Source organism: Ranitomeya variabilis, chromosome 2 (genome assembly GCF_051348905.1).
Source record: "Ranitomeya variabilis isolate aRanVar5 chromosome 2, aRanVar5.hap1, whole genome shotgun sequence".
NCBI lineage: Eukaryota > Metazoa > Chordata > Amphibia > Anura > Dendrobatidae > Ranitomeya > Ranitomeya variabilis.
In genome coordinates, this window is record NC_135233.1 from 246,787,268 (window position 1) to 246,799,611 (window position 12,344).

Consider the following 12,344-nt stretch of genomic DNA (forward strand, 5'->3'; position numbering starts at 1 on the left):
TTGGGATCTCACTGATCCCGAGAAAGAAGGTGAGACAATTTAATTATGTGAAAATCATACAATGAGATTTTCTGGTTTTTATTTTTACATTCTGTCTCTCACAGATGAAGTGTACCTACGATAAAAATTACAGACCTCTCCATTCTTAGTAGGTGGGAAAACTTGCAAAATCGGCAGTGTATCAAATACTTATTTCCCCCACTGTATCAAAAAGTGACTAATTGTGAGGCACTCACGTACAAAAAATTGGCAAAAATGCAGTGATGAATTGGCTCATAGTATGCAAATCCTACTGCTCAGCCAAGTACTTCATTAATGAATATTATACCACTTGGTAACTAATATTTATATACGTTAAGTAAAACCAATTTGAATATACATAAAAAAAAATGTTTTTATATTTAACAATTTATTGTAAGACCCTGAATACAACCAATCTATTTCCACTACTAATGCAAAAATAAACAAATATATATATTTTTATTTTTATTTGCAATTTTAAAAAATATATTGAAGAGTAATTAAATATTGTAAGAGGATTTTATAGGCCATAAACTGTATTTTCTTAGCAGCCATAAAATAAATTATTCTCAGTAAATTTAGTCAGACGGAATTAGCGTTTTTGCTGACAAATTTATTCAACGTCTTGAAATGTTTGATCATTAAGGAGCAAATAAATATTACACATTGACAAACACATATTCCACAGCATTCAGCAGACGAGGAACGATTTACATACTGATTTTTTTTTTTATTATTATTTTTACCAATAAACCAAATTGCTTTTATATTTGCTGCATTTAAAGAGTGCGACATAAAACGATACAACTGAACCATTAATGTAAAAATGAGGATATAAAGTCAATAATAAATGTATAAAAAAAAATCAACAGATGATAATCCAGGGATAACATGATCTAGAAAGAAACTTTTTTTTTAAGAATATTTTTTTTCTTTATTTGGCAACAGATTTTAAGTGCAATTTTAGAATGTGTTCCTATAGTGTATAGGCGATATACATGGCCGTCTATAGGAAAAGGCAGTACAGCATCTGCATTGGCAGAAAAGGATGGTGAAGATATTTTTTTATTTTTTTGAAAATTCCACAACTGATCATTTCTCATGATTTTTTTCTTCTAAAATGTTTTGTCTTGGGCTAAGGATAATTTCCCTGTAGAATGTAACCCAGAAATACTCGCTTTAGAAGTGCATTGACTATAGGACTTGGCCAAAGGTGAAAACGTGTTGACTTCGAGATGAGGTGTAGCTTAAAAATTTTGTGACCCAATACAAAATTTGCGCCCCAACATGCCATATAGTAAGGAGTCCATTGATACCCCATAGGTACCAGATCTTGGGTACAGCCTCCTAGGGACCCTTGACATCAAAGCCCATAAAACTACTGATGAGGCCCATCTTTTTGACAGGATTTACGTGTCCTCCTAGTTATCTGATATCAGAGGACACAATAGACTAGATTTGTCCATTGTAAAAAAAAATGTTTTTTAGATCATTGGTGGCAGAAGTGCCTGTCCCACCCATCAACTGCACCCTTTGCATTCACCTTGGTTTCATTAATTGGGAAATTGACCAATTCTTGGCGTACTAATTTTTACGTTGGCCAACCATTATTAAAAAAGTTGAAAAAATCTGTATTCTCTATCAGATGGGTATGGAAAATCAATAAGAAATTGCATTTTTCTAAGATCAATGACAAACCATACAAGTCATGCCGTCTCTTTCCTTGTTTCACCAGTTGTTTGGGTTCCTGAAATACATATAAATAAGTCAAAAAGTTGGGTTTCCAATGAAGATGATTGGTACCGTACAGCACAAGGATAAAGGTGCAGAAGAAAGTCACTGAGATTTGTAATAGATACATAGAAGTCTTTCTTAGTCCAATATGTAGAAGTTATGAAGACACAAACCAAACGCCGAAGTTCTCAATGAATGTCCAATGTTCTCCAAAGTCCTTGCAGTGAAGATTCCTCTATAGACTTCCAGTCAGGCTTATCGATTGCATTATGCTCGACTTTTCATCCCCTTCCAGTGTAAAAGTTTGGACCCCACCATCCCACCCACATCCAAGCTTAACTCACAAATAGGAGCTTGGTTCATGTCTCGTGTCAAAACTGAGCATGGTCAACTTCATCTAACCAAGAAGCAGGACTGGCAGGAAAATCTGGATATCCACCACTACTACCAGTGGAAAGGTCAGAACTTGGTCCATTTGCGCCTAATACTCTCATGGAAGGTGGCACTCCTTGCCCACCTTGCGCCATTATACCCAATCCGGCATCAGGGAATGCCAAGCTTGAAATCAATGGCTGGTGGCCTGGCATTGGCTGTAATGATGCTGGAGACTGAGGTATTCCGTAGGGGCTGTTGGACCTTAGGTCATGATATTGGTCTGAAGCTGGGATGCCGCCATGTTCCAAAGAGAAGGCACCATTGCTTCCAGCCTGCCTGCCCAGAACTGGTGATGCCTCATTTAAAGTGTTATAAATCCCATTGGAATGGTTCATTTCTGAGATGGTGGGCTCATCTGAAATGAAATCACATAGTACATCAGATTTAGGTCAGCATGAGTAATACATTTTACGATGTCATGGTTTTTATTTAAAAAAACAAACAAACGAAAAACTAAATGAGTTGGCCACTGGGGCTATTTTGGACTCTAACTTGCTGTCCTTTCTTGAAGAATCTTCAACACAGCTCCTTATCAGTCTCGGAAAAACAATGACTGATAGCACCATATCACAGCTCTTCTATATCCTGTGAATAACACATGATCCACCAATAAGAATAGGTGATATCACAGCTCACCTCCTCCTCCTGTACAATGGCTGAAAACACCTCTATATACAGTAGATAACAGAGGATCCACCATTCACAATAGGTGAAATCAAAGCTCCCCTCCTCCTTCTGTACAATGACTGATAACACCTCTATATACAGTAGATAACACAAGATCCACCATTCACAATAGGTGATATCACAGCTCACCTCCTCCTCCTGTACAATGACTGATAACACCTCTATATACAGTAGATAACACAGGACCAACCATTCACAATAGGTGAAGTCACAGCTCATCTCCTCCCCTCCTGTACAATGACTGATAACACCTCTATATACAGTAGATAACACAGGATCCACCATTCACAATAGGTGATGTCACAGCTCACCTCCTCCTCCTGTAGAATGACTGATAACACCTCTATATACAGTAGATAACACAGGATCCACCATTCACAATAGGTGATATCACAGCTCACCTCCTCCTCCTGTACAATGACTGATAACACCTCTATATATACAGTAGGTAACACAGGATCTACCATTCCCAATAGGTGATGTCACAGCTCACCTCCTCCTCCTGTAGAATGACTGATAACACTTCTATATACAGTAGATAACACAGGATCAACCATACATAATCGATGATGTCACAGCTCACCTACCTTTGCACATGTTCATTAGATGCTTTAATAAAAAGATAGTCTGAGTCTGTTCATTGCTGCTGATATACATGTGCCTTTCCTGAAGCAACAGGAACTTAGTCTAAAAAAAAGCCCTAGTGGCTAGTGTGAAAATTAAAAAAAGAAACAACACAAAAACCTGATTTAAACATTAGGATATTTTCTGATTACACTTTCCCTTTAAAGATATATTGAGGATGTTTTCTAGCAGTGTCAGCAACAGTTTGGATAATAATGCAGTAAAAGTATTAGCTGGCCATGAGCCTAAGACCTACGGTTTTTCTAGTTAACACATAACAATATATTTTTATAAGCTCAAAACTATCTACCCCTAATCACAAGTCGGGTATCTATAGAGGGTGCAGAGGTAGCCGCACACCGGGGCCCTGGTGCCACAGAAGACGACTGACATGGGGGCGCAGGGCCACTTCATCGGACAAGATCCGCTTCTCTTGTATGTCTAGCTGTGGCTACAAGTTTTAGGTAATCGTCAATATATCCGAGATTCAACAGGTGCCTACCTGTAAAAGAGACTTCTGCATCGCTGTCCGGACCTTCTTCCTGGATACTGTCCTTATCAGATTTAGAATTTCCTCTCGACCTTTTCATGTTTCTGAAGTACTGCCCCCATCGTTGTCTCCCAGCATCTTTTTTTAATCTTTTCTCTTTTGCTCTTCTATTTTGGAACCAAACCTTGCAACATAATAATGCAGAAATCATCATTATTAGTCTATATACATTTGTATTAAAAAAAAAAAAAAAAAAAAAAAAAAAAAAATGTTACTTTCTGTAACTTCAAATGATAAAAACAAATTAAAATAAAAGCAAAAATATATTTTTTATCACTTTTTTATCAATTTTAGAAAAGGAAAATAAATAAATGTGTCAAATCTTTAATTAAAATAGTCCCAATAAAAACATACATTTTTTAAAAATCGTTAAAATCATAGTTATGTCACATTTACGCTCATTATTACATTTTTTTTAAGTCAATTTTTTTTCCAGTTTTATTAAACAGGTATTAAGCGTCTTTTTTTACTACTTTTTTTATATGTCTTTTATATCTGATATATCCGTGCTGTGTCGTCATAAAAATGGAAAATGTCTTCCAATAAAGCTTTACTGATTGCCCCATCACATCATAATTCCATAATGATTCCTTGGGGCAAATGGTAAAACTTTTATTGGAGGATATTTTTCATTTTTATATAAATAAGTTTGTAATGATTAATTCATTTAAAAAATATAAAAAAGAAAAAATGAAAATATATATTTAATAGTGACCAAAGCCAATAAAAAAATAAAATGATAAAAGATATTAATTAAATAATTATAATTAAATAATAAAACAATTATCAATAATATAAAATGTTTTCAAAACTAATGGATTAAATAAATTGAACAATGCATCGTAAAGCCTCTGCTTTCATGTAATTCAAAGCAGAAAAAAAATTCGCTTCAGCTGCTAGAAATAAAATATAAATGGCTGCACAGTTTGCGGTAATATGTGAGTGGCGTTTTTTCTCCCCATATATAATTAATATATATTTTCCTATTAACATGCAGATCAGTCCTTACCTGCACCACTCTCATATCAAGGCCTGTCTCTGATGACAGCTGCTCTCGGACGTGTCTGGCAGGTTTTGGGGAGTTGTTATAGGCATTTTTCAGTGTCTCCAGCTGCTTTGCAGTAATGGTCGTCCTTGGCCTTTTGGCTGTCGATTCCGCTTCTGTAATATATGGGGGCAGGAAAGAATTTTATTCTCGTGTTTCTAATTTTTTTTTTTTGTAATAGACACACGTTCTATTACAGAAATTCAGAATTTGGTTTTGCAAATTGTTTCTAAAATTCCTCAACTTTTATATTTTTTACATAGTAAGTAAATATTAAAATAAGTTAATTTTATTTATTTTATTTATTTTTTGCCAAATTATTTAATGTGGACTTTTTCACCTATATATAAACAAAAAGCAATAAGATTTAATTCTACCTTTTATTTTATATCCATATATTTACAAAATTTTATCTGTTTCAGTTCTACTAAATTACTTCTTTTTAGCACATTTAGCTGTTTGTTTGTTTTTTACAAAATGAAATACTAAATTGCATTATATCCTAATTGATAAATTTCAAGCAATTATTTTCGGTAATCACTTAATTTACGCTTGTGATTTGATATATATATATATATATATATATATATATATATATATATATATAATTTTTTTATTGTTAATCTAAATATAAAACATATTTGCTTTTTAATAATTGTGTTAAACGTGTGAAGCCTTGTAATGTCGCCTTTCTTTTGATGAGAAGAGGTCCTAATTCTAGGAGAACACTGACATTCTGATGGACGGATAATAGTAAGTAAAAGCACAAAGCTTTTTAAAGCCATAAACCAGATAAATTATAGATTGTATGTATTTAGTTATTTAAAAAAAAAAGTTGTAGGAATGTTTGTTTTTTTTGTATGCCGTATTAAAGGTTTTTTTAAACCTTAACTTAAAAAATGTAAAACTTTTTCCAAATTGTTAAATTTTATTTTCAAATGTTATTTTCCTTTTTTTTCCCCCAGATTTGTAATTTCATGAGAAATAAAGATGCTATTTGTGCAAATCTAATAAAATATACAGTAGATATATATTAAATAAAATGGGGAAAAAAGAGACTTTTCTGAATCTGTAATTTTTTATTTTTATTTTTAGATTTTTTGGGGGGAGGATTAGACAGCCGTGAGACATACAGCCGTGGGGACTCTAAAATATTTTTTGAGCACGCTGAAGACACTCTGTTAGCACCCAAGCATGCTCGGATAGTGCATTGATATCCGCCATTTCTAACTGGGGAGTTCTAGACAATAAGGACGTTCCTAGAATTACAGGCAGAATCTCCAGAATGATCCCTACTTCCATGATCAATATCTCCTCTCACTTCTCCCCGCTCCTGCATACATATATGTCAGTTATCGGGTACATCGTCGCCGTCAGATCTATATATTGTGCATATATGGCAAAAAATAGATGCCGAAGTTGAACCCCGGTAGGACATTGCCGCTTGCAGTGTGCACAGTGCCGTACCTCTCTGCTTTGCCGTTTCGTAGTCGGCCTTGCACACCAGCCTACTGTCCTCCATTAGGTAAAACTCATCCCCGGTAGCTAGCTGCCGCTTACACACAATGCAGGAGAAGCAATGCAGGTGGTACACAAACTCCTGGGCACGCCTCACCACCTGGGTGGGGGGAATCCCTTGTTGGCAAGCTGCACATTTTGTCCCAAACCTCCTAAAGACAAGAAAAATAGAAATAATCAGATTTATAATAGAAATTTATCTTGTGTATCGGGTGTAGCTATTTGCCATATTGTGGGCTCCTTTTAGGAGCTATCCCAACCTCTACTAGAACCCTACAAGAGAGGTTTTAGGACCTTCAATCAAGTTTTACCACCACTAGTCAGTGGTGATGCCCCCCATACACAAAAGAGAGGGGACCTGTAATAGGGGAGAAGCTTGGGCAGCTGCCTGCACTTCTATTGTACATACTCAGGGGTGGATTTAGAGAGGCCTCCACCCCTGAGTAACAATGGTAACGTGCTCCTCACCCACCTCCATACTATGATAAGGCTATAATGGCAGGTGTTGTACGGAAAATGGGGCGTTAGTGGTACCCTAATAGTGGAATGCAGCAGCAACACATGTGGAGACACGGACTGTTAAAGGGAACCTGTCACCACGTTTTTGGAAGATGGGATAAAAATAGCGTTAAATAGGTGCAGAGGTGGGCGTAACATTAGTGTGTTTGTTATGCGTTTATTACCCACCTAAGTTGCCGAAATACCTTTGCAAAGTCTCCGTTTTCGCCTGTCAATCAGGCTGGTCTGGTCAGATGGGTGTGGTGTCTTCACCCAGATTTGGCGTAGTTTTCCGTTGGTGGCGTAGTGGTGTGCGCATGCCCAAGGTCCCGAATCCTCTGCCAGGGGATGTCAAAGAGCGCGGTGTCCGTTATTGCATTGGTGATCGGTGGGCGCGGCCATCTTCCTTTGGCCGCGCGTGCGCAGAAGCGGCGCTCTGCTGGCCGCGGCTTCAGGAAAATGGCCGCGGGATGCCGCGCGTGCGCAGATGGATATCGCGGCGGCCATTTTCCTGAAGCCGCGGCCAGCAGAGCGCCGCTTCTGCGCACGCACGGCCAAAGGAAGATGGCCGCGCCCACCGATCACCAATGCAATAACGGACACCGCGCTCTTTGAAATCCCCTGGCAGAGGATTCGGGACCTTGGGCATGCGCACACCACTACGCCACCAACGGAAAACTACGCCAAATCTGGGTGAAGACACCACACCCATCTGACCAGACCAGCCTGATTGACAGGCGAAAACGGAGACTTTGCAAAGGTATTTCGGCAACTTAGGTGGGTAATAAACGCATAACAAACACACTAATGTAACGCCCACCTCTGCCCCTATTTAACGCTATTTTTATCCCATCTTCCAAAAACGTGGTGACAGGTTCCCTTTAAAGGGAACCTGTCACCCCATTTTTTCAATATGAGCTAAAAAAAGCTTTAAATAGGGCCTGAGCTGTGCTTTATAACTGTGTCTTTATTGTCCCCTGATTCCCCACCTTTGCTGCCAAAATACCTTAGTAAAGTCGCCGTTTTCGCCTGTCAATCACGGCGGTCTGGTCAGATGGGCGTTGTGAATTCGCTGTTTCTCCCCCACCTCTTGCTTTTCCCTAAGTAATTTCTTCCCGACGTTTGCATAGTGTTTCGCGCCTGCGCAGTTAAGTCTAATGTCGCGCCTGCGCATTATGCTTTGCCCAACTGTGGGCATAGCATACAGCTCGTCTCTGCGCATGCGCGGCTCTTCTCTGTAACCTGTGTGCCCCGGAAGTCTGGCTATGCAAATGGTGTTGTTCTGGATGCCGGTAAAATTTCCCCATCCAGAACTTCTTGCATAAGTTGCTTATCTACAAAACTTACGCAAGAAGTTCTGGATGGGGAAATTACAACACAGTTATAAAGCACAGCTCAGGCCCTATTTAAAGCTATTTTTAGCTCATATTGAAAAAACGGGGTGACAGGTTCCCTTTAAAGGAGCACAACTCTACCCCGAAGAGGCAAAACCTTCATGGTTGCACACAGAGGCACAGAATCATGGTGGTTGCAGATAGTCCAACTTTATTTAACAGTGGCTGGAGAGTGTTCACTTATCCGGTGCCAGGTATATTTCCAGCTATGACACAGTGGTCTCCTACTTAGCCCACAAATCAACAGTCTCTGGTGGTACGTAATCTCAGTTTTTTCACTTGGCAGCTTCTGCCCTGCTTGGCACCTACTATTACCAGCTTCCGCCCTTCTGGGAACCTTCTATTAGCAGCTTCTGCCCTGCCTGGCACCTACTATTATCTGCTTCTGCCCTGCCTGGCACCTACTATTATCTGCTTCTGCCCTTCTGGCACCTACTATTGGCAGCTTCTGCACTGCCTGGCACTTACTATTGGCAGCTTCTGCCCTGCCTGGCGCCTACTATTAGCAGCTTCTGCCCTGCCTGGCACCTACTATTAGTGCAGCGCCCCAGAGTCCTGGTCGTTGCAGTGCTGATGCTCCGCCGCTAAGGGGGGCTATGGTATGTCTGATGACACTGAAGGAGTTCACCTGACCAGGTATCACAGACACCAATACACTTCACGGCCTGGCCTCTAGGGGGAGCTAAGGGTGCATTTGTATTAGGCCACTCCTCACAATCTGGTAAAACTGGGGGTCAGATAGGAAGTTAGTTAGAAACTGACTGGGTTGGAACCAGGCAACATCCTGTGGCAGAGGGTGTTGCAGGGGAAGATTCAGGGGGGTCCCTGTCAGGGGTGGGATCCTGACAGAGGCCTAGCGAACAGAAAGAACGTTACGGGACCGCGCCTGCACTTCATCGCGCCGGTACCCCAAGAAAGGACAAGAAGTGAGGTTTATTGTGCTGAGTGAGAAACGAGATCAACGCAACAAGGAGAAACACCAGTAGGAGTCGTGCTGTAAGACGAGGCAACATCCTACTGAGGCGCGTAGCCAGTGGCCGGAACGCCGAGGAAGTATTGAGCTCCAGGCCTTACTTCAAACCTACGGCAGGACAGTCAGTTATAGGCGGGCTGTCTCACCCAAAATCACCTAAGCAGACACAGGGGGCAACATCTGGAGAGGGGCGACTCTAGGGTCCCGGAAGACCTCCGAGCCTACCCGTCATACGGGTGCGTCCTAGCCATATCATCTGGGGGACGAAACAGAACATCATAATCGAGTTGTGAGGGAACTTCAGAAACAGACACAACAGTTGTGAGGACTATCCCGTAAGCACAGCAGGGAAGGACTACAACACACAAGCGCTAGAAGGTAGGCACAGATTTCCACTTGCAAAGGGAACTCTGGAGGTGCCATTGGACCAGCCGGACTCACGCAGCCCGGTTAACCGTATTCCGGACTGAGGATCCTGAGGCCTTCAGTAAAGAGGTAAAGAGACTGCAACCTGGTGTCCTTGTTATTTATTGCGGCCGGCACCACACCACAACAGCATCACATTCTCAACTTTCACTGGACGCCCCTCAGCAGGGCCACGGACCGGGCCTAGCCACCGTGACAACCCCCAGAGCTGAGACGCAGAGGCCCGGTACCGGGTGCCCCTCGGCCCTGCGGCAGTGGGGGCGCTCCATTAGCAGCTTCTGTCCTGCCTGGCACCTACTATTAGCAGCTTCTGCCCTGCCTGCCACTTACTTGTGGCAGTTTCTGCCCTGCCTGGCACCTACTATTAGCAGCTTCTGTCCTGCCTGGCACCTATTAGCAGCTTCTGCCCTGCCTGCCACTTACTTGTGGCAGTTTCTGCCCTGCCTGGCACCTACTATTAGCAGCTTCTGTCCTGCCTGCCACTTACTTTTGGCACTTTCTGCCCTGCCTGGCACCTACTATTAGCAGTTTCTGCCCTACCTGGCACCTACTATTAGCAATTAGCAGCTTCTGCCCTCCCTGGCACCTACTATTAGCAGCTTCTGCCCTGCCTGCCACTTACTTTTGGCAGTTTCTGCCCTGCCTGGCACAAGCTCTCCAGCAGTTTTCGCCTTGCGTAGTTCCCCACCACTTCTCTAACCCGACTCCTTTAACTACAACTTGGAGCCGCTCCCACCCGACTAGGTCAACCCAACTCCCCACATTGACACCAAAAACCCTCAATATATATCGCTTGCTCTTCTCCCTCTCTGGGGTGGCGCATCCCAACCTGATCTCTGAGCCCAGGCAGCCATCCCAGTGTCCGATTGAAATTTTAACAGAGGCTTAAGGAGTAACTTAACTGCTTATTTTTTTTATAATTTTTGTTCAGAGTTGGATATTTATAACACTTTGCAAATAGCTTTAATAGGGGATTTTCCTTCATTCCTGTAAAAAAAAAATAGCATATAAGTTGCTTCCAGACCCCTGCTCTTCCCCCAGTATATTTGCTTGCCTTCAGCTGTTTTGATATCGGAACTCTTTTGGAGTACAGATGATGGCAGTGATGGGTCAGCTCAGCACCTCTGTCTCACGAACTCTGGGGAGAAGCTGCTGCTGGGAACACTCCAAGGAGGAGACGGGAACCGAGCCATCACTGCCATCATCTGTACTCCAAATGAGTACGGCCTGGTATCGATGTAGATGAAGGTAGGCAAGTAGACCGGGGAAAAATTTGAATTGACCCTATTGACCCTGCCCTGTTATCTTGCCATTGAATGACGCAGCATTTGTTTTATTAGGAAGCAAATTGTAGGGTCTTTTCCATAAACATCTAACAAAGAAAAAATGCCTTAAAAAAATTACATATTTCCTTGTGCAGCGTTCATACAGGTATCATACATGGTGGCAGTGACACTTACTTGAAGAAGTCGTCTTTGCAGTAGACACTGTCCCCTCTGCTGAAGCACTTCTCGGCCAGCTGGATCTGACAGTCATTGCACTTGAGGCATTTACTGTGCCAGTGTCTGTCCAACACTTTAAGAATAAATCTGTCCATGATGTGTTGATTGCAGCCAGCACACAAAGGGATTTCTGCAAGAAGAAAACACAGACGTCTATTCTCCAGCCACGAGCCGTGTCACTGGATCATACAGCAGCTATGGGGGATGCTGAAATAGCAGCCAAACCTGGGCTCTGGGAATCCCCTCTGCCACACAACATACCAGGATCATACAGATTGGAGCCGAAATACGCACAAGCAACATATTAAGAAAATCCAGCTTTAGGGAAAATAAAATCCTGGCAATCCCTCTAAAACATAAACTTCTCACTGCCTGCAGCAACCACTAGGTGGAGCCAAAGAGTTTGTACATTCCATGTATTAGCAGTATAGAGTGTCAGCTCCCCCTAGTGGTGACTGCGGGCGGGCAGGAAGTTCTTATTTAGCTCAGTCTATGCTCCTCTCCATTAGAAGCTGATGAGATGTGTGGGAGATTCAGAATCCAGTTATTACCAACAAATGTGTGAAGTTCTTTTATGACATTATGAAAATATTAAAAATACTATAAAAAAAGGACTTATGCATATCCAACATAATCATTATGATGATTATCTGCAAAGTGCTGTGAAAATTAATGGCGCTACATCATTAAGTAAAATAAATAAAATTATTTATGAAGACCAAACATTATACAAAAGAACTAAAAAATACGTAACCTGAACGTTCCAATAACCTGTTAATAATATCTATATATCTGTGTGTGGCTCCATAGACCCTGGTGGTAGTCGCACAGCTCACACTCCTGCCGGACTGTTCCTGAATATGGATACTAACAATAATATGTACCCGCTAATGAGATCACAATGGCCACCAATAGGCACACCTAGTCATGCCTACAG

General features: G+C 41.3%; 1 protein-coding gene across 2 annotated transcripts in view; it reads right to left on the minus strand.

The window, feature by feature from the left end:
• Window positions 1-554: 554 nt before the first annotated feature.
• The window catches only part of LHX3 (LIM homeobox 3), a 27,311-nt gene continuing 15,521 nt past the window's right edge, over window positions 555-12,344 (minus strand). For both annotated transcript variants that reach the window (XM_077284471.1, XM_077284470.1), the window contains exons 2-6: window positions 11,366-11,537; window positions 6,564-6,766; window positions 5,061-5,212; window positions 4,004-4,175; window positions 555-2,545 (exon numbers count right to left, since the gene is read on the minus strand). In XM_077284471.1, coding sequence (XP_077140586.1) covers window positions 2,127-2,545; window positions 4,004-4,175; window positions 5,061-5,212; window positions 6,564-6,766; window positions 11,366-11,537 — 1,118 coding nt within the window. In that variant the 3' untranslated portion in view covers window positions 555-2,126. The remainder of the gene's footprint in view (window positions 2,546-4,003; window positions 4,176-5,060; window positions 5,213-6,563; window positions 6,767-11,365; window positions 11,538-12,344) is intronic.